This window comes from Manacus candei, unplaced genomic scaffold (genome assembly GCF_025592945.1).
Source record: "Manacus candei isolate 608988 ecotype Guabito, Panama unplaced genomic scaffold, ASM2559294v1 h1tg000034l, whole genome shotgun sequence".
NCBI lineage: Eukaryota > Metazoa > Chordata > Aves > Passeriformes > Pipridae > Manacus > Manacus candei.
The window spans coordinates 14,027,948-14,052,188 of NW_026138082.1; the positions used below are offsets into that span (position 1 = coordinate 14,027,948).

At 42.4% G+C, this 24,241-nt stretch overlaps 1 protein-coding gene and 1 long non-coding RNA gene across 4 annotated transcripts; one reads left to right on the forward strand and one right to left on the reverse strand.

Annotated features, from left to right (window-relative positions):
- Positions 1 to 1,808: 1,808 nt before the first annotated feature.
- Positions 1,809 to 14,115, forward strand: CD164 (CD164 molecule). 3 transcript variants are annotated; one of them, XM_051792437.1, is made up of 6 exons: positions 1,812 to 2,003; positions 4,579 to 4,662; positions 6,568 to 6,642; positions 8,733 to 8,867; positions 9,977 to 10,057; positions 11,017 to 14,115. In XM_051792437.1, the coding sequence occupies exons 1-6, from the start codon at positions 1,901 to 1,903 to the stop codon at positions 11,175 to 11,177; spliced, it is 639 nt and encodes a 212-aa protein (XP_051648397.1). In that variant the 5' UTR covers positions 1,812 to 1,900; the 3' UTR covers positions 11,178 to 14,115. The 3 variants fall into 3 exon arrangements, with proteins under 3 accessions (XP_051648398.1, XP_051648397.1, XP_051648396.1); XM_051792436.1 differs by having other exon boundaries at positions 1,813 to 2,003; positions 6,565 to 6,642; XM_051792438.1 differs by lacking the exon at positions 9,977 to 10,057 and having other exon boundaries at positions 1,809 to 2,003; positions 6,565 to 6,642.
- LOC127473152 (uncharacterized) lies at positions 13,884 to 23,398 on the reverse strand. The gene is made up of 2 exons (XR_007905292.1): positions 20,901 to 23,398; positions 13,884 to 17,540 (listed from the first exon to the last, which is right to left on the reverse strand). It is a non-coding gene; the product is annotated as an uncharacterized LOC127473152 (long non-coding RNA).
- Positions 23,399 to 24,241: the final 843 nt, after the last annotated feature.

The window sequence follows — 24,241 nt, forward strand, 5'->3', positions numbered from 1 at the left end:
CTTTTTTTTAATGTTTTCATTCTAAGATTCCTTTTCAGGAAGACAGAGCATTAGTCATCCTGCCTGCTAGGAGCACCACAATATATGGCAGTACAGAAGCTTGTCAAAAACCTTGCTACCCAAGTTATGTGTTACCAACAGCCCTAAAGACCTTTCCAGAGCTCACTCAGTAAACATGACAGGAAGCTTGCCTTAAAGTTTCTGCATTTTTATTGGTCTCTTGACAGTAAAACACCTTCAGGAAAGAAAGTAAAATGGAAGATTAATCTAGGGATTTATTTGGTAGTTTCCTCTTTACTGCCCAAGTCCAGCTCACACTTAGGAAAAACAAGGGTGAATTTTCCTGATTATAACTCTTCCCTTCCATTTGTCCTTTCACCAGGACCACGCTAAAATATGCTTTATAGCTCTAGCTTAGCTCTCCTTGAATTCAAGCAGCCGTGAATGTTTGCCTTGGTTTCCCAACATTCACCTGTGTTGGCATTGCACAAAAATGCTGAGGCAGATTTACACAAACAAACATTTATTTGCAGAGTCCGCTACTGATGACATACATCGACTCAAGCTGCCTTAGGGAAAAACAAAGGACAGAGAGGCAGGAAATGTGATAGGCAGAGGGGGAACTCTTCCCAGGGGTCAGGAGGGAATTACAGATTCTTAGAATCGAGTCCAACTGCAAACCTAACACTGCCAAGACCAGCAAAAGAAGTGGCGGGATGACCTGAGCCTTCTCCAGGTGCTCTCTCCAGTGCAGCGGGAGGAGAAGATAAGGGTTACAGACTGTACCATGCTTGCCTTCTAGTAACGCAGCCATTTTATCCTGGACCTAGCCCAACTCCCAGTCTGCAGCTTCCTGCAGTGCTAGCACACTAGTGCTGCCAGGAGCACAGTTGACCATCACTTTTAAAGTATTGCACACTGACTGCTAAGGTTCATGTGATTTATTACTACGTAAAATGAAATTAACTATTATGTATGTAGTCACCAAGTTCTTTCACGGCAGGGAAAGGGGTAAGAGGTGAACCCCACACCACTGACAACCACTGTCGGAGAGAGATCCACCGCAAAAAAATAGGCGTGGTGAGAGGTACAAGTCCCAGTGCCTGAGGGCAACGAGGCGGAAGCAGCTCGGCCTCGGCAACTTCAGGGAAGTCGCAGACAGCCGAGGCGACAGGCTGCATCCCCGAGATCCGGGGTACGGCTACGGAGCGGCGAGCAGTTGTCCCCAGGCATGGGCAACGCAGACAAGCACAAACCCCTCAGCCACGAGGGAGCGACCTCGGCCCCGACCTGCACCGCCCACCCGCTCCCTCCCCATGCTGGAGCGGCCGCAGGGGGCGGACCGCCATAGCCAGCTGCCGGCCCGCGGGGGGAGGGAGAGGCGCCACGCCACGCCACGGCCGTGCCTCCCCAGGCGGCTGGTGCTGGTAGGGTGGGACAGTCTCGCCTGGGGATGGCGCGCAGCGAGCCCATGCGCCCACCGCAGCTCCCGGGAAATAACATCGACCACGTGTCACTCGCCCGCCCGCGGGAAACGCGAGCCCGCGCGCCCCAGCCCCGCCCCCGCTTCGCCCCAGCCAATGAGCGGACGTAGCGGAAAAGTGGGCGGGACCTCCGTGGTGACGTCCAGCATTCGGGGAGCGCGTGACACACGGGAAACGGTCCTTCCTGGGGAGTGCTGTGGTCACGTGGGATAGTGGCTCGGCGTCGCCGCGGTGCGGACCGTTCCATTACCCGCCGGATGGGGGGGGGAGGCTGGGCTGGAACCACCGCGGGCGGGGGGCGGGGTCGGCCGGAGGCGCTCCCGTGACGCTGCGTGGGGCGGGACGGCGGCGCGCGGAGGGTGCGCGCAGGCAGCGGGAGCGGGACCCGGAGCCACTCGTTTCTCCGCACCACCGCCATGGGCCGGACACTCGCGTTCTCCCTCGCCGCCCTTTCCCTGGCGTGCTGCCTCTGCGAGCTGGCCGCGGGCGTCGCGCAGAGCGGCGGCAACGCGCCCGTCGGTGAGTGATTCGCGTATCCCCCCTTTTCCCCGGGAGCTGCTGACGGGGCAGCCCCGCCCGCTGCCGGGCGCTGGGGGGAGCAGGGCGGGCTCCGCGCACCGAGCCCTGCCGGCCCTCCCTCCGTGCCCGCTGTCGGAGCCCCGCGGCCGGCGGGGCGGGAGCGCCGCTGCGCCGCCCGGAGCCCGCCCTGCGCTCCCTCAGCGCTCGGCAGCCGCCGCCGCTTCCGCAGGGCGGCAGCGCTGCCGCCCGCCCCGGGCGCCTCGGCCGCAGCCCGCTGGGCGTTTGGCCCGCTGTCCCGATTGGCGCGGGTTTGGGTCCGTTATCCCGGTTGGACGCCGCCTGCGGTGCCCCCTTAGCATGCAGTACCCTGTACGCGGGTGGTTCTTGTGTACTCGGTGCGGGTCTGATAGCGAGGGTTCCCTGACTCAGCGGTGGTGGTCTGTCCCTCCCGCCGCTCATTCCTTATCCGGGTGCGAGCCCCATTAGCCGTCTTGTGGGTTTGCCCACTATTGCCCACAGCTCTGGCCCCATGAGCTCTGTGCTGAAGTGTTTGCCTGGCCGAGAACCACGACATGTGCCGTGCTCCAGGAAGCGAAGGGGAGCAGTTGCGTGGAAGTACTTCGGTGTTCCGTGGCCGCGTTGCACGGTGGCGCTGGAGGCAGCTGGGTTTGAGGCTGCCCGGTCCCCGCTGCCGCAGCCCTTCTAGGTTTCCTCTCCAGCCCTACTCTGACGGCGGGATGCAGGGCGGTGTGGGACACCTGGTGGGAACCGAGAGCTGCTCCGTGACTGCTCAGCCGGGGGTTAATAGCCGCTCCGCTGCAGCGGGAGAGGGCACTGTTGGTCCAGCAGGACGAACTCTTGTTTCCAAGTTTCCTCCTCGAGTGTAAGGGCAATATCCGAATTTACCCCGTGTGAGAGCCAGTACAACAGGTTTATCTTGGGAGCAAACGTCAGCTCGCTTAGTCTGAAGAGCTGAGTTTGTGATACCAGAGTAATTTTTTTTCAGTAAAGAGTAGGCATCTTCTGATGGGGAGAGCTGGGAAACTTGCAGTTATCCCATATAAAAGACCCTGAGAGACAATGTCTGAGACCCTGCCACAGATTCTGAAGTTAACAGCTCATTGATAAAAGCTCTTCTGATCCTTTACTCTTGCACATCAGATCCTTCTCCACGATAGTCTGGGAAAGCTGTTTTTGAAACTAAACTAAAAGCGCTTGTGCATCTGGTATTAGTTAACTGCACTGACTGTCTTCCTGTCTCCACAGATGTACTGTGCTACATTTTCTGTGTACCAGTGAGGAATTTGCAAAAGTCAGGGTTGTTCATTTGTCAGAAGTCGGTGGTGTGTGTGCTGTGATCATTCCTCAGATGTATATCCAGAATAACAATTGACTGACTTCTTTTTTCCCCAGAATTTTTTTGACCCCTGAGATCTATTATCCAAAAACTGTCATATAGCTCTTGAAGTGGTTTGAGTGCTGCCTTCCCAAAGGGCACAGTGCAGCTGTTGCATACCTCACTGATGCAAACCGACAAAGATCTTTTCATATCTTATGTGAAAGGGAAGAAATAGTGCCAGCATTTCTGACCTGATCCTAACATAACCAAGAGAAAGGCCAGGTAGATTCAGGCTTAATTCGGATTGTCAGATTACTGAAGTTACTTAATGTATTTGTAGTTGTTATCTGAGAGGTAAATTACCATGCTGATTGCCAGAGATCTGTGGATAAAAGTGTTCCCTTCACGGAGAAGAGGGAAAGGTCACCCAAGGGTGGATAGGTGGGTATAGTGTGAAATGTGGTGGAGAGCATGCAACATGTGGGTTGCAGGTGGGTTTTCCAAGTATGATGGCTGTATGAGTAAGTATTAATTAAAACTAATGCAGTCAAACTGCAGATTTGGAGATCTTATTTGAGCCAGATAGTGGATGTGTTGTCATTGTGGTTTTAAGGCAACAATATTTGACTGAGATTGACATAAAAAAGCATCTGGACTAGTTAGATTGCTGGCTTTTGCTGTGATCAGAATATGAATAGATTGACTTCCTTTCTGCTCTCCTTTTTTATGCATGTGAATATGAATTCCTTTAGGTTCTAGCAATCTTTATTTGATTGCTTTCTACTGTAGGGTTATAGATAGCTGGCTGTATTACATAAAGGAAAAAATAAAATCAAAAGGAAACAGGCTTTTACCACCTGAGGTTTCAACAAACTTCTGCAAAATTAATTTAGTGAACTTTGGTAACTTCACTAGACTAGTATATCCACTATTATCTGAGTTTACTGTAGTTAGATGTTGCAGGAGGCAGAATCATGGTGTACATGTGGGGGTCTGGTTTAGCGATATCACTGTTATCTAGAGGAAAATGTGTTTACTTCATGTTAAAAGCATTCAAAAGTTGTAGTTTTCACTTGTAGTTAGTTCAGTGTAAAGGATTGTGCCTTAACCTGGGAGATGTACATATGGGAGAGTGCAGATCTAAGACTTGTTTCTGTGGGTGAAGTTGCTCTTTTGACAGTGGTCATTTTGTCCTAATCAGTGCTTGCCTTTTTTTTTTTTTTTTTTTTTTTTAAGACGTCTGTGGAAACTTCTCTGGCTGCGATTCGTGTATTGCTAATGGCACAAATACAGGAGTCTGCGTGTGGATCACATGTAAAGGTAAGGAGTACTACATAGCGCAGATCCGTACTTTGCCATTGTTAAGGAAACTTCCCTGTGTGACAATTCAGGAGACTTGGGCAGTCACACTCCCACCACTGGAAATTTTCACTGCCAGGACTGAAGCCCCTTTGCAGGGGTCACCTCACGACGGGTGCCCCGCTTGACTCCCTGCACACCCCACACTCACACAGTCAAACCAGGTTTCCTTACCAGTTCAACCCAGGTTTCCCTTCGCAGTCTCAGGTGTCTTGTTCCATAAAGCAGTTTATTCACAATGCAGTAACACAGAAACAGCCCAAGCTGGTGCCTCCAAGGAGGGACCTCCAGTAAAGGAATCCCTGGGTTTTATACCGTCACAGTCTTAAATGGGTGATAGTCTGGGGTCATTGGCTCCATGGTGTCTCTGAGTCCCTTGGCTGGGACACAGGTCCCCGTGCCCTTTTGTGCACCTAGTTCCCAGCTCAAGCTGCAGCTCATACTGCAGCTGCACACTGAGCTACCTGCACTGAATGTGTTCCTCAACACTGTGGAGAGCCTTAAACCCAGCTAGACCTACTTCATCTATATTGATGTTCATCACACAAATACTCTGTTCTGTTTGATAACCTAATAAAGCATTAACTCATAATTTGTATCTGTCATTCAGCTGTCTTCACCTGAGAACTTTAAATGTTTGATGTGTTCAAAATATTCCCAGATTTTTTTGGCTTCTGATTTAAATCTGTGCTGTTGATAAAGTAATATTTTCCAGGTGGTTCAGAATGTTTTTAGGACAAACTAGTCACTTGAATTTGCTGTTAAGGGATCACAAGTAGATTCTGACATGCAAGCACAACTCTGTCCTTCAGTCCCTTTTGAGGTCTTGTCATGGACCTGGTGGTCGCAACCACTGCTCCTGAACTGAAGTGCAATACAGGTAGAGGAGTCCATTAAATAGTTAACAGCAATGTTCATAAAACTACAAATTGCAGGCCACTGAAGGGAAGGTGACAGAGTTGAAGAAGCATTAGTTGTTTTCTAATTTAGAGCCGTATTTTTCCAATTATAGGTGAGTTGGATGTAACTACATTTAGTTGACATCTGGTACTCAGTCCTGGAGGAGATGAAATTGCTGTTGACAAAGTCATACAAAGACTAAGTAAGCAGGCCTCAGGTGGACTATTTGTACTTATGTGAGGTGAAAACAGAGTAAGAGGAGAGAATGACTTGACTGTCATAATGATTTTTGTAACACTTGATTGTAGATAACCAAGAAGGGTTATATATGAAGGTTAAGGTGCTTTGGAACTAATGAAATCAATTTTGGATACAACTTATCGTTCAGAAAGCTCTTTTTCTGAATTCTGCTTGTGGTGTTGGACCAACAGGCATATACTGCAAACACCCAAGAGATCTATGTAGCTTCTTTCAGAGAGAGGTTGAAATCTCCATCAAGGGAGAATAAGTCAAGGCAGAGAATAAGAAACTGTATTCAACCATTTCAAGGTCAAGGACCATTTTGAAAAGCTGGAACTAAGTTTTGCTTTTTAAGACAGTAAGATACTTTTTTTATGATGCTACCATAGAGGTGGAAATGTTTAACTTAGAAAATGCCACAAATAGAAACACTGTTTTAATTTTATCAGCTCTGAAGAAAAAACATCAGGCTATACTGTTACAACAAAATATGTAAGTTTTGCCTAAGTGTTGATTTGAGTGGTGGAGTAACTAGTGAAAAAAAATACTAAGAAGTCTGAAATTATTAATATAATACCGAAGTCTTGTATACTAAAGTGGCTGTCTTGGCTAGCAGATGGTGTTTGGTTTGTCCTATGAACAGTTTATTAGTATCTAGGAGCAATGTCTCAAACACTTTATACTTCGGCTACTGTAAATATCTTTTTTCTTCTTTTCTAACAGAAGGTAAAGAGATGTGTGTAAATGAAACAGAAGCATCTGTGAAGGCTGAAGAATGTTCACCTGTACAACGGTGTTCCTGTGAGTATTTAGATACTCAGCTTTCACATTGTTTAATGTGAGGCAGTTGTGTTTACAACTCTTTTGTCTGTTGGCCTTTTGTTGATATGCCTTCTACAATTTATATAATCATTTACAAATATGTAAATAAGCCCTTTGGTTTCTACTTAAACAGAAAATATATGATACTAGAATACACAGTTTTGTTGTGCATCCATTTAACTGCTTACTGTTGCTGTTTTAAGAAGCCTGACATATTTTAGTAGACACGTCTTTCGATACTACCTTGCTTTCTTGGATTAAAACGGATGTTTCCTGTTAGATACAGCATATCCCAAGGAACTTGTCAGTGTCCTCAAGGCAGTAAGCTGCATATTGAACAAAAAAGTTTCACCTGCTAAGTCATCTGAGATGCGGTAAATAGGAAGAACTTATGAACCTTCCAGTTTTAATAGTTAACTAGCACAGCTCTTCATGCAGTTCTGAAGTACAGGGTCTGGGATATAGAGCTGCGTAAGATAAATCCTTCATGCTAGGAACGTGCTCGGTCGCTTATCTGCTTCAGACTTAATTTGTGCTTGCTGTGCAAAACTGATTTGCAGGATATGAATAATTTAGATTAGATCTTGAATTTCAGTTTTGTGGAAGCCCTCGAATTTTAGTTTTTCTGAAAACTGACAAGAAATGGATTTTAAAATAGGATTTCCTGGTTTTAAGATCTAGAACAGCAAGTGAAAATTCTGAATAATCTTGTCCAGCTGAATTCAACAGTGTGGCTGAAGTGGCTGGCTCACAACAACAGAGGTGAAACTTCCATGCTGCGATGGACTATATTGTGATGGCAGCCAGTCAGAAATAATTCCTTTTGACTTGGACTTTTGTGTTGTTTCTAAAATTGTCACAGTCACCTCTTAATCAGGAGTGCTAAAAGTACTATTTTTTTATTGCTTTCCAAAGAGAGCATGATGTTACGATGCCTTTCTTCTGTATCTAAGAGAAGTGTTTTTACAATCTACTCTTGGTAAACTTTTAGTGACTCTGTTAGGTTGTTGTGTTTTTGCTTGTGCATATTCAAGGAAATTAATTGTCACCCTTAGTAGGGGGTCTTTGTAGGTGTAAGAGCATTGTCCAAACACTCCTTGAACTCTCTCAGGGTTGGTACTGTGACCACTTCCATGGAGAGCCTGTTCACCCTCACCTTTATAGACTCTCACTTCTCGTGGCTCAACACTGCATTCAGGACCGACATGGGAAAATGTGGGCCAGTTTTTAGGTGGCCCTAAATGGACTGGGTGCCAATGGGACTCAAGAGAAGGTCGATTCTGATATATCCGGCCTATCTCTGTAGAAACAGTTGGCTCTGGTTTCCCAGCATGCTGAATTATGTTCAAGGTGTGAATAACCACATCTGAATGAGCCCTGAGTATTAAAGGCTTCTGGACATCATGGTATTTCAGCAGGAGGCTTGCTGATGTATCAGTGTATGATTAACCAACAGTTTAGACAAGCTGTCTATGTGTAATTAACTTGGATGATACAGTAAGTTGCAGAAGACTTCACAGTTCTGCATTTTGGGTGAGGTGTATTTTTGTGGTTTTTTTGTACAGCACATACTAAAGCTGAGACTACCTACATCCAGCAGCAGCTCTCGGAACAGGAAGCTTTAGCTAAGCTTTCAAATTCTTGATGAGGTCTTGGTTTTCCCTTTATTCTGATTCAGTTGTCTAATCACTCTGATTTATAGTTGAACTTGGTAGGTCAGGTTCAGTCTAAGTTGCAGTGAGGTTAGGAAGCAGTACTGTATGCCTAGTTCCCTATCGTGTAAAGCTTGTACAGTAGGGCTCTTCTCACTCCTGTTTGCTTTGAGGAATCATGAGTTGCCAGTTGAACACTGGCTTGACTGGGCTGCCTGTGACAAGATTTTTCATGTATTCATTCATGTAACTTCTGATGTTAGTATGGTGGAGTCAACTGCTTTGTAATTTCATACTAAAACTACAGTAGAACTCAGTGCTATATGAAATAGCTAAAACTATGCCTGCTTATGCTGGGTTGTTTTTTAGCTAAATACCATCATTAATCTCTTTAATGTAACTCTTATTTTTTCATAGCTTCCAGTACTACTGTACCACCTTCCATTGCTACCACAGGGTCTTCCAATGCTACCACAGGATCTTCCAATGTTACCACAGCAATCTCCAATGTGACCACAACCAGTTCTGCTACCACAGCTCATACTACTATAGGTAATACAGTAGCACTGAACATAGAATGGCAGTAAACTAGGAACTGGTGAATAAAATGAAGGATAAGGACTTCTTCCACAGTTCAGTGTAGTAGCTTGAGTACTAAACATCTGATGTACAGAATACATAAATGGTTCCAAGGTTTGGAAGAGGTGGATTTTAAAAAACTCTTAATTATATTGGCAAGAAGCATTTTCTCTGTTAAACATTGGGCCAGTGGTAATTGTTTGAATTAATCATTTCCACTAATCTTTCCATTAATCATGAATTCTTAAGAGGGTTTTTTTTGTTGTTATTCAGAAATTTCTCTGCCATCTTAACAGTGAAGTTCTTAAAAAAATGAATCTAATCTTTAAAAGCATCTGCTTGTCAAGTGAGCTGGGAGGTAAAAGGTTGCTACTTGATTAGTCTTAGTACAGCCTAATGTACAGTAGGGTGATGTTTAGCTTTGAGTAAACCTACAAATGTTGACACTCGTTCGAGGCACATAGTGAAATAGTGATTCATTTTTAGTAATCCTAATTGGTAGGGGAGGAATGGTCAGAGACCCAGTGTTCTGACCTGATAATGAAAGAGTTTTTAGGAGGCAGTTTAGCTATAGGTGGGTGGTTTTATTCCAATGATGGCATTCACAGTTAGGGTTTTGGGGCAGGAGGAGTATGTATGTCCTGTCTAGAGATACTATATTAAGTACTTTTTTAGTACAATTAATAGTAACTGATTGTAAGGGCTGTTTAATGAAGGTCCTTTGCCTTGATGCAGGTACTCAGTTGTCTTGAAGCAGCTGTCTTGGTTCTTGTTCAAATACCAGTATTTATACTAGCACTTGAAAGAGAAGTGGTTTTGCCGGAATGAAGAATCACTGTCTGATCTGTGGAGAACCTTGAAATATTTGGATAACAATGTTATGCAAGTTTGAAAATAATCCTTATTGCAGAAACTTGGCGTAGCACCACACAGCTGAACACCTAAGTTGTGTGGGATAGTCTGAGGGCAAAGCTTATCCTTGTTAAAACAAAACAAGAAAAATAATTTGCATAAGAACTTCAGTGCTTGCAAATTTTGCTGTTGAGGTTTATGGTATGCACGTACTGTCTTCTCTCAAACAGCTAATGTCACCAATGCAACTACACATGCTCCTCTGCCTACAACTCCCGTTACTTCACCTACCACAACACCTACTACTCCAGGTAACTGCTACTACTACCGTAATTAAAGCATAAAATACTTAAAAATTAGTGTTGCTTTAAAAGTTATTTGGAAAGACTTACCAACTGGCAGCATCAAAGCAGTATTGCTGTATCTGTTGTTGTCACTTCTAACTTCATGACAAGTCTAATTTTGTTAAGGTGATGTATGTATGTAGCAAGGTAATAGCCCAAGAATCAGAGCTAGTTGGTGAGAGATTAAAAATGGGAAAGATTTTGGTCAAAAAAAATCAGCTGGACGATTTTAATAGTGTGGCTGGAATTCACTTGTTAACTCACCTGTCCTTGGGAGGTAATATTTTGGCTTTCAGTTGCAGCATAATAATGGGATGCCTTTTTTTTTTTTTAATGAAATTGAGCTATGGTAATGGGAATAAGCTGAAGTATTTTATTTCTGTGTCAGTCCTAAATATGCTATTTCATGAAAAGCTTTCACAAAGTAAAGCTCTTTAAAACTAGCCTTCAGCAGATGGCTGTTATTTCCAGACTCATTCGTTGGGATTTCAGCTGATTTCTTTAAGCACAACTCTTGCGGTAAAATACAGTAGATGGAAGATAATAATTTATTTTGAATTAAGCAAAAAAAACCTGAGCAAGGAGCAGAGACTGTAAATGTGTCTTGAATGTGAACATATCAATAATATGCTTCTATGTAAAGGAGGAAGGCTTTGGCTCTTTGAAGTACAAATAAAGTTCAACTGGGTATTGCTCAGTATTGAGGTCCAGAGCAATTTGTCTATAAATAACTCTAGTCTTGTACAATCAGTATTTAATCAGAATTTCAGTATCACTAATCTAAATGCAGATGCTGATGTGTCTTTACTTTTGGGTTTTTTTCCTATGATGTTCTGAGTAATCTTAATACAGGGAAGCCAGCACTAAAATCTGTAAAACTGTTGTGAGCATTGTGCACTTACAGTTTCTAATGTGGTGTTTAACAGGTACGAGTGCTACTGTGACTCCTGCACCTGCTGCACGCAAATCTACATTTGATGCTGCAAGTTTCATAGGTGGAATTGTCCTTGTTCTGGGTCTGCAGGCTGTTATTTTCTTTCTGTACAAATTCTGCAAGTCAAAAGACCGAAACTATCACACACTTTAGGATCTGCCACTTTGTATTGGACTAGTAGCCCAACACCTGTAGTTCACTGAACCAAAATATTTTCTGTTGCTCATGGAAGACAGCAGTTCATAATATCCTTTAAATCTCTAAAAGAAGACTTTAAATGAATATTTTTGCAACATTATACTTGGCAAGAGGTGATATGAATCTCTTCAACAGGATTACTTGCAATATGCTGCATGGGTTCTAATGGCTGTTTTATTTTCCTTTAGTGGCTGCTGCTGTGGGACTTTTCTTGATATGCCAAATGTAGATGTTCAGAGATTCTTATTCAGTGGTAACACTGTTGAGTAGACAATCTCATGATGACTTATTGTGAAGGCTGATTTAATCCACATTTGATACAATATCCCTTCAGTTCTATCAAGATGTGAATTATTGGTGACTAAATTCAGGGAGTGAAATACCGTTTATACTAGCTTATGGCTCTTACAGCATGTTGCTAGAAAGATGAACAAAAATGTAGAATTAGATAATGTGTTAATAGAATGACATAACCCTTTTTATTTTTTTTACACAAGAATAAGGTTGCTTCATAAAATAGTTCATTCCAAACAGAATTTCTATGCCCTTCTCAATTAATGTTAAGGGTGGATGTAAGGATAATTCTTCTAATAGGAAAAAAAATATTAGTGCCTTAAAGACTAAATTTCAGTAGGCTGCAAATGTGTCCCACCTATCTCAAAGATAAATAAAACTTTTAATTACTAGCTTTACATAGAAAAATAGAATACATGTGACTTGAGCATTCCAGTTTAAAAAATTTTTCACTAGAATAACTGTCCCTTATTGACCTTGTTTTATAGTGAGGAGCATGGTACAGTGATGTTCAGCTACAAACAGAAGCTTTGACTTGTTTACCTTTTGTTCTGACCCACAAAGACCAACCATAAAACTAGTGATAAAATGCAGTTCACTCCCGGTATATAAAGGCAAGAACTCACATTTATACTTGAAATACTGATGTTTAGGAAGTTCTGAGGTTTTTGTTGTTCAAATGGTTCTTAAACTCATTGCAGTTAATTTCAGGGGTTTGGGTTGTTGTTTTTTTCTTTTTTACTCTCCTGTATGTCTGCTTGCTGACGGAGTAGTTAAGGGTAGTTCAGAGGATCTGCTGATTTGATCCTAGTCTGGGTTGCTGTAGTCCTGTGACTGCAGGCTACATCTTTTTTTCTTTCCTCTTCCCACTTCCTGGCATCAGGTTTGTGTCTCCCTGCAGTGAACTGGTTAAGGAGATCGATTCAGCCAAGTAGTTGGTTTTTTTTACTTGGCTGAATCAGCCATGTGATCTGAGTATCAAAGGTACGTCATCTCCAATGCAGACTGACTTGAGCACCTGTGAAAATAAACCCACAGGAAAAATGGAAGTAAAGATAAAATCAAATGGTGTATGTAGCACATAATGCATAGCTTCTGATGATATCCCTTGATCATCAATTTTGGGATAATCTGTAGTACTGTCTTATTAGCTCTGACTTGACTGGAACTTGGCACCCAAAACAAAATAGCATCAATAGCAGATAATACTCATGGCAATGGAACTTGAAATATGAAGCAAATTAAGTGCACTTCAGTTGGAAATTTAAAGTGTACCGTGTCGCTTTCTTGTGTTCTTTTAGTTTGAATGGCATTGTTTCTGTTATGCTGCATAGAAAACTCAAATTGCTACAAAATGCAGAGGTTACTCACCAGTACTGTATCTTTGAGTTCATTAGCTTTTGGTTTTCTAAACAAAACTAAGACAATCAACTCAGGTTTATGAAAACAGCAGTGAGCAGCCAGTTTCCAGCAACAATATGTGTGTGAGTTAGATGATATATCCTTGGCCTTATTGTGAAATCACTTAAATCTGTCCTTTCCCTATCTAAGAACTGTTTTATTCCATTTGTTTCAAACAATATCCATGAGCTTGTGTTCTGTACTTTGAAGTGAACGAAGTACTCTTCTAAAATATGACAGTTCGCTTTTAGCTCAGCAAAGCAAACTATGCCTAATGTATAATATTTGGCCTCAAAGGGCTCTCTTTTGGGACACTTGCAGAAAAGTCCTGCAGAACACTTCACAGCATGGGAGTCATTGGCACAAAAAGAGTTGCTTTATAAAATGTTGCTGAAATGCTTATTCATGAGCTATGCTGATCCTGATTTAGGTTGCTGATAAAGTATGCTGGTAAAGCGAACTAAAAATAGTGTTTAAAGTGCCTTAAAATTGCTTAATCGTTTGCCTCAAATTTTGTTTAAAAGGGGAGAAAGGATACCTTGCCTTAGTTACTAAATTTTCTGTGGTGCCAGCAATTGCTATTTTCCAAGAATTTAAGAAACCCAGGATCTCTGACATGTTCAGATGCCTATCTGAAAAACTCAAGTTTGTGCTATATCAATTTAGTCATGTTCCAAAGGGCCTGCACTACACACCTCTTGCTCATTAGCCTTGCCAGCAAGGTATAAGTCCACAGGTTAGAGTTGTGGCTGGAATTGTTTCCCTTTTAGTTGTTTGTGGGGAGGGGAGGCTGGGTTATACATCTTCTCCATGTGCTTGGCTGCCTCACTGTTGAAAGTAATTACTCCTTTGTGAAATGGCAGTATCAGCTGATCTGTGCTGTGTAGTAGCAAAAAACCTGAAGTAACAACTTATAGTTTTTCTTGGCCTTGTGTTTTGAAGTGGAAGGTAACTCATAGATCTGTATTTGTACTTGCCCCTTAATCACTGAATTGTGATTTTTAGGCACTGAATTGTAGTGACTCTTCAAGTTACCTGGCTTTTTCTTGAGGCCAACTTGTGCAGATATCAAGCTGTTACCTTATGAATGTTCTCTGCAAGTGTTGCTGTAAAAGTTTGTATTTTGTCTTCAGTGGAAGAAAACTGAAGCAGTTGTAATTGCAAAACCAAATTGATAAATAAAATCTGTTGAATGGAATTTTACCTGTAAACTTTCTTTAATGTGGATCGTAGAATGGCTGTGGTTGGAAGGGACTTTAAAGATCTAGTTCCAGCTCCTCTGCCCTGGGGAGGGACACCTTCCACTAGCCCAGGTTGCTCCAAGGCCAGGTTGGGTGTTTCAACACTTTCAGGGATGGGGTGTCCATAGCTGCTCTGGGCAACCTGTGCCAGTGCCTCACAGTAAAGAATTTCTTCCTAATACCTAATCTAAGCCCACACTCTTTCAGTTTAAAGCCATTCAGTTTAAAGCCTCGTCCTATCACTACATGCCCATGTAAAAAGTGTCTCTCATCTCTCTTGTAGCCCCCTTTAGGTACTGGAAGGCGCTATAAGGTCTCTCCAAAGCCGCCTTTTCAGGTTGAACAGTGCCATCTCTCTCAGCCTGTCTTCATGGGAGAGGTGCTCCAGCCCTCAGACCGTTTTTGTAACTGTCTGGACTCACTTCTACGTGTCCAAATCCTTATGTTGGGGAACCCGGATGCAGTATTACAGGTGGGGTTTCACAAGAGCAGAATGGAGAGTGAGAATCACCTTCCTTGACTTGCTGATCAGCTTCTCTTGATGCAGCCCAGGACACAGTTGGCTTTTTGAGCTATGAGCACACATTTCCAGCTCATGTTGAGCTTCTCATTCCCCAAAACCCCCAACTCTTTCTCAGGGCTGTTCTCAATCCATTCTCTATCCAGCCTATATTTTTGCTTAGGATTACCTTCACCCAGGTGCAGGACCTGACACTTGGCCTTGTTGAACTTTATGAGATTCACACAGTCCCACCTCTCAAACCTGTCAAGGTCCCTCTGGATGGCATCCTTTCCCTCCAGTGTTTTGACTGCACCACACACCTTGGTGTTGTCAGCAAACTTGCTAAGAGTGCACTCAATCCCACTGGCCAGGTCACTGACAAAGATGTTAAAACAGCACTTGTCCCAATATTGACCCCTGAGGAATATGACTCATCACTGGTCTCCACTTGGACATTGAGCCATTGACCATCCAGCCAAATTCTTATCCACTGAGTGATCCATCTGTCAAATCTGTGTCTCTCCAGTTTAGAGACAAGGATGTCATGCAGGACAGCATCAAATGCTTTGCACAGGTCCAGGTAGGTGGTGTCTGTCACTCTTCCCTTGTGCACCAGTGCTGTAACCCCACTGTGGAAAGCTACCAAATTGGTCAGGTGTGATTTGCCCTTAGTGAGTCTGTGTTGGCTGTCACAAATTGCCTCCTTATTTTCTGTGTGCGTTAGCCTTAGTTCCTGGAGGATCTGCTCTGTCTTGCCAGGCACTGAGGTGGGACTGACCTGCCTGTAGTTCCTTGGGTCTTCCTTTTTTGTTTGTTTGTTTGTTTTTGTTTGTTTTGGAGTGTTTGTTTGTTTGGTTTTGTTGATGTTTTGGGGTTGATTTTTTTGTTTGTTTGTCTGGGGGTTTTTTTGTTTTTAAAGGTGGGGTTACATTTCCCCTTTTTCAGTCAGTGGCAACTAAACTAGACTGCCATGACTTCTCAAATATGATGGACAGTGGCTTAGTAACTTCATCTGCCAGTTCCCTCAGTACCCACGTGGGTAGGGAATTTGCTAGGGAATAACTGTCAGTATGTTTGAACAGGAGAACAGAGAGCGTGCAGTTCTGTGGTTGCTGACGGACTGAAATGATAACCAGCTCTGAGGGAAGGAACCTCAGTTTCACACCATGACCTTGATGCTTATGTGGGTAGTGAATGAAGTGTGAATGTGTATTGACATAACTAAGTCTCATATGATGAGAAATTGCAAAAAATTTAGTCCCGTTTCTGGACATGTATGGAAATGAAGAGCTTTCTTATGTGCTTAAAATTGCTATGCCTTCCAGAAAATCATCCAGCTACTGCACACAGTTAAGGACTGAATTAAGTTTTTGTTACAATGCAGCACTGAAAGTCTCTGCACAGTTGTTTATCCCTGTAGTACTAGTTTTGTGTTTCTGCTTTTCTTTGAAATTAATCCGTAGCTATAACATTTGTTCAAAAATAGTCTTTGAATTTTGCTTTGTTGAGTAATACTAAAATTATTTTAACAAAAGGTTGTAATTAGATGGAGACAGCTGTTTCCTTTCTGCTACTGCAATGGCACATGAGTGCTTCATACTGATGCTATCACTCTACTTCCAAATTGGCATCTGGTTCCTGGAATGTGCTAAAATCACATTTGATGGCTTCCCTGGTGACAACTATCCTTTGATTGTTATCACTCACCTTGTCCTTCATTTATGCCATACAGTATTATTCAATAGCCAAATAACAGCATTCTGAGTATACTGCGACTGGTTTGGATATAGCAGCAAGCTTGAATGAAATAAAGCTTGTTTCAGTAATGGTGAAGGATGTCAGCCTTATTCTAGGAATCCTGCATATCTACGTAATTGGTGTTTAGTCAATGCAGTGCTGTTAAGGTTTGCCTGAATGTAATTCTAGGTTTTAGTTAGTTGTAGAAATAGTGCTGAAGTGTTTGATTGTTCGTGTTCACAAGCATCCAGGGACATGGATGATGCCAAAAGGCACATGGGTTAGTATTTTAACTGCTCCACAGCTGCAGTACGATTTGCACACCCCTGAAAGACACTTTTGAGTCCTTTGCTGGCTAGGCTATAGAAACAAGCTTTTTTGCTGTGCAAGATAAATGCAGATAAACTTCTGTGTTTTCTCTATTTTCTTCTAAATAGTGTAGCACTGGGGAAGGAGTTGCACTTCCTCTCTGCTGTAGGGGGAGGGCAGAGAGGGTGCTAGGGAGGGTCAAGACAACACTTTTGATGAGTCATCTTTGAACAGTCAGAAAAGGTTTAATGTACAGGCAGCAGCCTCGGAGGGTGAGAACACTGCATTGGGCAGGATGTGGAGGGCAAGGGTTCCAACAAGGAAAGCAGTTTAAAAAAAAAACAGATAAAATACCAGACACCAATGTTTTTGCTCTAAGCACTTAGCTGTGTTTTGCACCATCATGTTCCAATGTTACCATAATCAAAGAAAGCTTTTTAGTTTTGACTGATGTCCTTGCCTTTCTCTGCTGTGCTGCATTGTCTGTGAAAGGAGGACATGCAGTGCTGCTCTTGCTCAGGAGGAGGAGGAGGATCTAAATCACCCAGTACCAAAAAAGGATTAGCAGATTAAATTATGTTGAAGTATATATGCAGGACACCGACTATTACTGCCTCTCTTTGATTTGTGTATAAATTATTCTTCTCTTATTTCAATCACAGGTTGCCTGTTCAATGGCATTTTCTAAAGTGACTTGGACTGATTAAAAATACATTTTAGTTTACTTCTGGATCAGCCTTTGTTGCTGTAGCCATGTGAAGACAGTAGGAAGAGACTTTTCATTTAGGTGTGGTGATAGCCATTCTCTCCTTTCATCTGCTAGGCACCTGAAAGCTTAAGTAACATATAAAAAGTGTCAGCAACTAAGGCACGGTACTCAAAAAAAATTACTTCCTAGACCACTGTTAACTAAATACCTCCCTCCTGCTCCCTTTCCTTAGTCAATTTTTGGAACTATTTTCCACCCCATTCACTAGCAATACATCCTGTCACCTTCTGTCTCACATTGGCCTCTTTAGCCAACAGCGCACTTGTATCAAATGTGGGTAGAGTCCTTCCTAAATCTTCGTTTGGGAAGCCTAGCCATGATGATGATGATCCTGTCACCTTGCTCTGAAAGATCAGTCTTCAAAGGGATTTGACTTAATGTCCACATGAAACCTGCCTGGGTGTGTATACACACACAAACTAGCAAAAAATTTGCTCATTCTCCAACCATATCAAGCAATTACCAGTGGCATCATTACTTACTATCTTTGGTCTTAGAATGTCTCCTCCTGTGACACTGCTGCTTCTTGTGTCAAAATTGAAAGGATGTTTGCTGGTAATGCTGAGAGCTTGTTGAAATACCTGAGTTGCAGAGCCTGAAGAGTTATTAACAACACGGAGTTAAAGCAGAACTCAGGTAAATGCAAAAGCTGTTGTTTCTGATCTCTAGGAGAAGTTTCAGGGTGAAAGGAAAAAAAAAGAATGAACCCCAAGTTGTGAAGACTCAGCATAGTAGTAATTGAATAGTATTTTGTTTAGTCTGCAAAAAGCAGTTCAGGGACAATCTTGACAGAAAGCAGAACAAAACTATTTGCAAATAGTTCCAACTACTTACAAAAATTGCCATTTTCTCCAATTTTTGCAGCTCACTCCATGCCCTTTCAATTCACAGTAATGAGTGTATTGGCATTCATTCCTGCAGCAGGAGATACCTCAGTGAAGCAAAAGATTCCTGCTCCCCTAAGTCTACCTTATGATATGTGACTATCTTCCCCACAACTATGTATTGCCAAGATTGAAAGCTGTTGGCTGTTGAAAGCCAAGATTAAAAGGTGTGGATGGGTGTTAATGATCTGTTCCCTAAATCCCCTAGTGAATTCCAGTCTTCAGTTTGATAGATTTCTAAAAAGCAGAGTTGCAGCCACTCAATGCCAACCTTTCAAACCCTAAAAAAAAAAAAATCCCCACTGACTCAAAGAATTGGCTTGCCATCAGCCTTGGTGTGATTTAGCCCTGATTAGTATCTGTACAGTGTGGTGTGACTGTACCACTTCTTAACCCTATGCTAATCTTTCTCACTAACTTTAGCTAAAAAGGTGAGGGTATTTTTGCTGTGTAGCTGTAACCGTGCACTTAATTCGTTAATTGAGACGAGGTTCCTCCTCCTTCTCAGATATGGTCCAAGGTGTTAGCTGTGGTTAGCTGGTTCCGGCATTATTTCAGGGTGCATGTCCAAGGGACTCTGGCCTTCTGCTGAAGCAGCAGGAGAGCAGCTGGCAGCTGCCCAGAGTGTGCAGCTACCCAGTTTGGGCAAATGCATCAGATGTCCATGCGTCCTGAGGCAGGGGCTTGAGAGGACTGCCTGCGCCAACATCACATGACCCCAGAAAGAAGCGCAGAAACAGTTCTACATTAGTGAGACAGGCCATGACCAAGTGCATTGGAGACAGAAGAAAATGTGAAAATGGAGAAGAAGGAATGGAGAAAACACCTAGAGTACGTGGCTTAGGCTACTAATCTACAGATTATTCTTACAAACTGGCTGAAGGTTTAGTCTACCTGGGCAATTCCTGAAGTTCACACAACCTGTTTCAAAAATGCCTTCCCTTTTACAGTCAAAACACAGCTATTGCAAGTCAGAGTTGCCACCCCTATACAGATAGGTCTGACCAAATGCTATAAGTCTGAAGTCAGGCCAGTGGCATAGTGCAACTCAGTTTAACAGAAAAGGCAAATCTTTACATGATGCAAGTCTGGATTGCCTTATCAGAAATACTAGGATTAATGCTTTTAAAAAAATAATATATCTATTTGATATTGACTTGTTATCTAGAAAACAACTTCTTATACTACTTGTACTGTAACAACTCTGCAGTCTTCTGCCTTTTTGAAAGGAAAACCAGAAGCAGACGTAAATAGTACAGATGTAGGAATTAAAATAACACAAGTGAAAAGGTAGTTACAATACATTGCAGAGTTTTAACGCGTTTCAGACTAGGTGTCTGTAGTTTGATGGAGCTCCTGTGTTGAGCATAGAGAAATCCAAGCTCCTCAGCCAGATTTTCCAGCTCTGCATCATCTTTAACACTAGTAACTCACTGCAGGAAAAAAAAAATCATTTCCTTTCTGTCACAGCTGCTCTCCTTGTGCTCAGTAGCATCAATGTGACTTACAAGTTTTGCACCAATTTTTCCCCTGAACTTGATTGGCTTAAAGCCAGAGAAACCAAGTATATTTTTGCATTAATTAAAGATATCTCCCACTTCTTTATTTTTCCACATTGACTTTGTGTCTTGTCTTCAGCAGTGTGCTAATGAGCATTTCTCCATTTCCTGTTGCAGGAACAACTAAAATTTTCCTGCAGAAGAAAACTATAATTAAATTTGCAGTACTTCATACTCTTCATAGCATGGAAATGAACCTTGAAAGATCATTGGAGTTTTTTCCTGTTAAGTTACTAGGCATTTATGTATTGCCTATCAATTTTTCTACATGTGTTTGTCAGACTGAAAGTAGGATTTTAATAATAAAGAGAAAAGCAGTAACTTCAGACAGTTAGGAGTAGAAATCCCTAATCAAGCTTTTTAAAACTACATGAATTACATAAGCATTACATTTAAAAGTTACCTAACAAACAGCTGAGAAGAAAGATTTTTGTTAAAGGTTTAAGTTGTTCCAGGTTAATTCAATTAAGGACTAGAGAGCTCTCACTGCTGTCTTGATAGCCTCTAAAAGCACCTGCAATCGTAGGCATATATCTAATTGAATTAGAAGGGTAAAGTCTTGTTTGACAGCCCCACGATTTCCAATTTAGCTATTCCAAGGACAGAACCACTCCTGAAGCCTGTTTTCCTACTACTTGGGATCCTTTGTTTCCCAGTTGCCTCTTCACCTAAATGCAGCTTCCCTTTTATTTCCCATGATATCCCCACAAAGCAAAAGACAGCACAAGTTACGGTTTAAAGTTGTTAACTGGAGAGTCACTGTGTTGTGCTGCTTCAGTAGCTGTGGTGTAAGAAGGCATATATATATGGCTTTTGAGTTTTCTGACTTTTCCTGAAGGTTGTTTTAGGTCTTTCTCTTCTACCTAAATGCTTCCATTACAGATGAGGTCTTCTCTTTTATATTTGGCTTAAGTTGCCTATTGCTTCAAAGATTAAGGAGGGATTCAGAGACATAGACACATAGCTCACAACCTGTCTTTACCTGCAGTCACATTCCTCTGGGTTACTGCAGCTTCCAGGTCATAAACTTGACATTGCAGTTCATCAACCTGCCTCCCATTTTAAACTGCACTCTTGGGTTAACTGGCTTCCTATCTAAAAGATGATAAAAGGATTTGTGGCAGCAACAAAAATTCATCTTCCAACAGTTCTGCCTCAAGGCAGGGACCTAGATTTAAAGGAAAAGGTATTGTTGCCCTGTGCACTTGTGAATGAGAGGCCATCTGTTCTTTCTAGTTGAAATAATCCATAATTACAGCTTTGCTAAACATACCCATAATCCCTCTGAATGCAAAATACAGCGTGAGTAGTGCAAATTGACATTCTCATTATTGTTTAATAGGAATCTGCATTTCAGGCATTGCTGGAGGAAGACAATAGAGAGGCCTTTTCTCAATGTTCTCTGTGTATAGCCCTAATTATACAAGGTTCTGCTTCCATTTTCAGGGCAGAGGTATATTAAAAAAACAGCAGCTCTTCCTTCACCTCTCACACACAGAATCTGTAATTTGCTAACTAAATTTATATTTAAAGTTTCTTAGTGTTAATGATCATGTAGGTGCTAGCTGCAGCTGGGGCTTTTGTGTAGCAGTAACTGTTTTCCTTTCTGCTCTCCTGAAAGGCTGATACAGGTGTTGACACTCCTGAACTCTGGAAGGGTTATTTTGTAAACACAGCAAAACAGTTCAGAGCCACCAATGAAATCAGTGGCCTCGTGTGTCTGCACCAACTGCTATGGCTGTGTAAAGTCTCTCATGATTTTGTTTAGAAAACATGCCAACAGCCTGAGAAATTATTCCCAGCAGAATGGCATTTGTCATCCTGACTCAGGCAAAACAAACAGCTCATGCTTTTTCACCTTGATGCTTGAGAATATTGAAGACAGAATATACTTTGCTTGGTTTAGAGGAGAGGCAATTCAGTTACGTTTACCAACCTCTTTTTTCTATAGACCAAGAAAGCAAGGGTAAGAGGAAGCAAAGTTGTCAGTAGATGGATTAATCTAGTTAAAGTCTAATCAACTGGTTTCTAAACAGTATGTTTTTTCTGCAGGCTATACTGCACATTTCACAGCCAAGGGCCCACTCCACCAGCTGTGCTAAACAGAGATTGTATTTACTTGGCCAAATCAGTTTTAAAATTGAAGTAGTTAAAGCTCTACAGCTCCTTTTATATCCTTTAAGAGTGGGTCCGATTTCAGTTAGACTAAATCAATGATTAGCAATGCAATAAAAGATTTAAACTCAATACATCAGTTCAGTACAACGGCATCAGTTTAGTGGAAGCTAACGCCGTTTCTGTGTCCAGACTAGATTGAAGTAGTTCCCTTCCCAACACAGTCCAGAACTTGGGGAACAGTGTTGTAATGTTGTATTGTATCTGAAACAATGTGGAACAGAGATAAGGGCAGAGGGTTTATGTCCAGTGCAGAATATATAAAGCAAAAGGACAGCAGTTTGTCAGCTCTGCAACACTGGTGCCAAAGCCCTGCCTGGAAAATGTCACAGAGAGAGTCAGGAAAATGACAGGCACTACAGACCCAGGAACATGGCCACAGCAGGGAGGCAGAGCCCGAGCGAGGCTCCAAAGCTCCTTGTTTAGTCTGGTCACAAGAGTGGTGGTTATGGCAGAGGCCTGGGGCACACAGCTGGGAGACATCCAGATCCTCCAGAGCCACTGAACCCAGCCAGTTGCTGCTCTAGCTGCTGCACCTCAAGAGTTGCCAGCATGTTCCATCCGACATTGTACACCCATTCCCTCTGCACCAGCACCTTACACAACTTCTTAGGCAGATTACCTGTAAAATATGGAGAATAGTCCTTACTTTCTAGAGCAAAGGCACTGAAATGGGCTCAGGAAGGCCCTGAGAAGTATCAGAAACATAAGATGCCATCAACAGGTGGACCATGACCCTAAAGACCCCACCAGGCAGGGCCCAGCACAGTGCTAAAGTTCCTACTGCAAGACATTCATCCATAGCACTCAGATGGCTACAGTGAAGCTCTGAAGTTCAGATACTTGAAGGGATACTCTCAGATATGTGGTCAGGCAGTGTTAAACCTTGAGACCTCTCTCCAGAAATGCTAATGCTTCTATATTTCAATTATTTGTTAAGAGTTTACCTGCTACAGTTTTTTCATGACCCCTCTTTTGTTGAAGATAGTATGTTTTAGAAGGTTCTTCAGCCTCCTGGTTGGGCATTTTACTCTCTGCTCTTTTTCTTCCATTTGGGAGCATCTTCTCCATGTTTTTAGCTTTCATTGCATGGACTACTTGTGTCTTGAAAGTTCTTGGCTTCTTGTATGTTCCTCTGTACTACTTCCAACAGCATTATTTTCTACAACATACAGTTATAAAATCTTCAGAGTTAGGTTGCATTCCCCCAATTCCTGAACACACCGTTTTAGATTTCCTTTTAAACCCTGATGACCAGTCCTCAGCTGTCATGCTCAGCTACACTGAATGAGGAAAGACCCAGTCGCACATGGCTTGGTACTGAAGATAATGAAGCGTTGGTAAACAAATCTGAATTGTCCTAATATCTAATGAAAGGACGCTAGTCAGACCTAAACCCAAAATAAAATCGGGGTTGTGGGAACAGAGAGCACAAGGGAAGGGTAGGATGAGTAGGAACAGAATGCTGTATTCATACTATTGCTTGTTAGAGAGAGAAGCCTCAAAACAACATTCATGTGTACAGCTCATTCAGTTGCAAATAAACAAGAAGGCAATTGCTTTCAGTTTCCTCAGTCTGCTGTAATCTGCTTTCTGCAGCCACTTTCTGTTCTGCACGTGAAAGTTGTTTTTAAAACAACATACAAACAAGGAAAGAGAGGGGAGAAATGGGCACAACTTTTTCAAACGTTGTTTATATGTGGTTTCTAGAGACAGACAGACAGTATGGCTACATGTTGGAATCTGTACCACATCAAATGCAATGGTATTATTAGCCACTCAGATCAGATTAAACCCTCCTGTACAGCCAAGGGTTGTGTAATGGAACTTGCTATTGATAAACACCATCATCACAATGGTGAGAAAGAAATTAGGAAGAAAAGAAAGAACCAGAAGCTGATGTCAGTAACCAAAAGAAAAGAAAAACAACAACAAAAACTGCTGCTAGAAAGATGGCAGATCCAGGGAAGAAAACCCATCTATTACCCAAGGGCAACTCCACTCTGCTGAAAAATCTGAACACAAAGAGATAAAAGTAGTCACGGTCCAAACATTTTTCACTGGTGAGCTCTCTAAGCCTTACTAAGGTTGGAGTTTCATAGACTGAAAAGCTCAAAATGGAACAATCGAGCCATTGGACGTGATTTT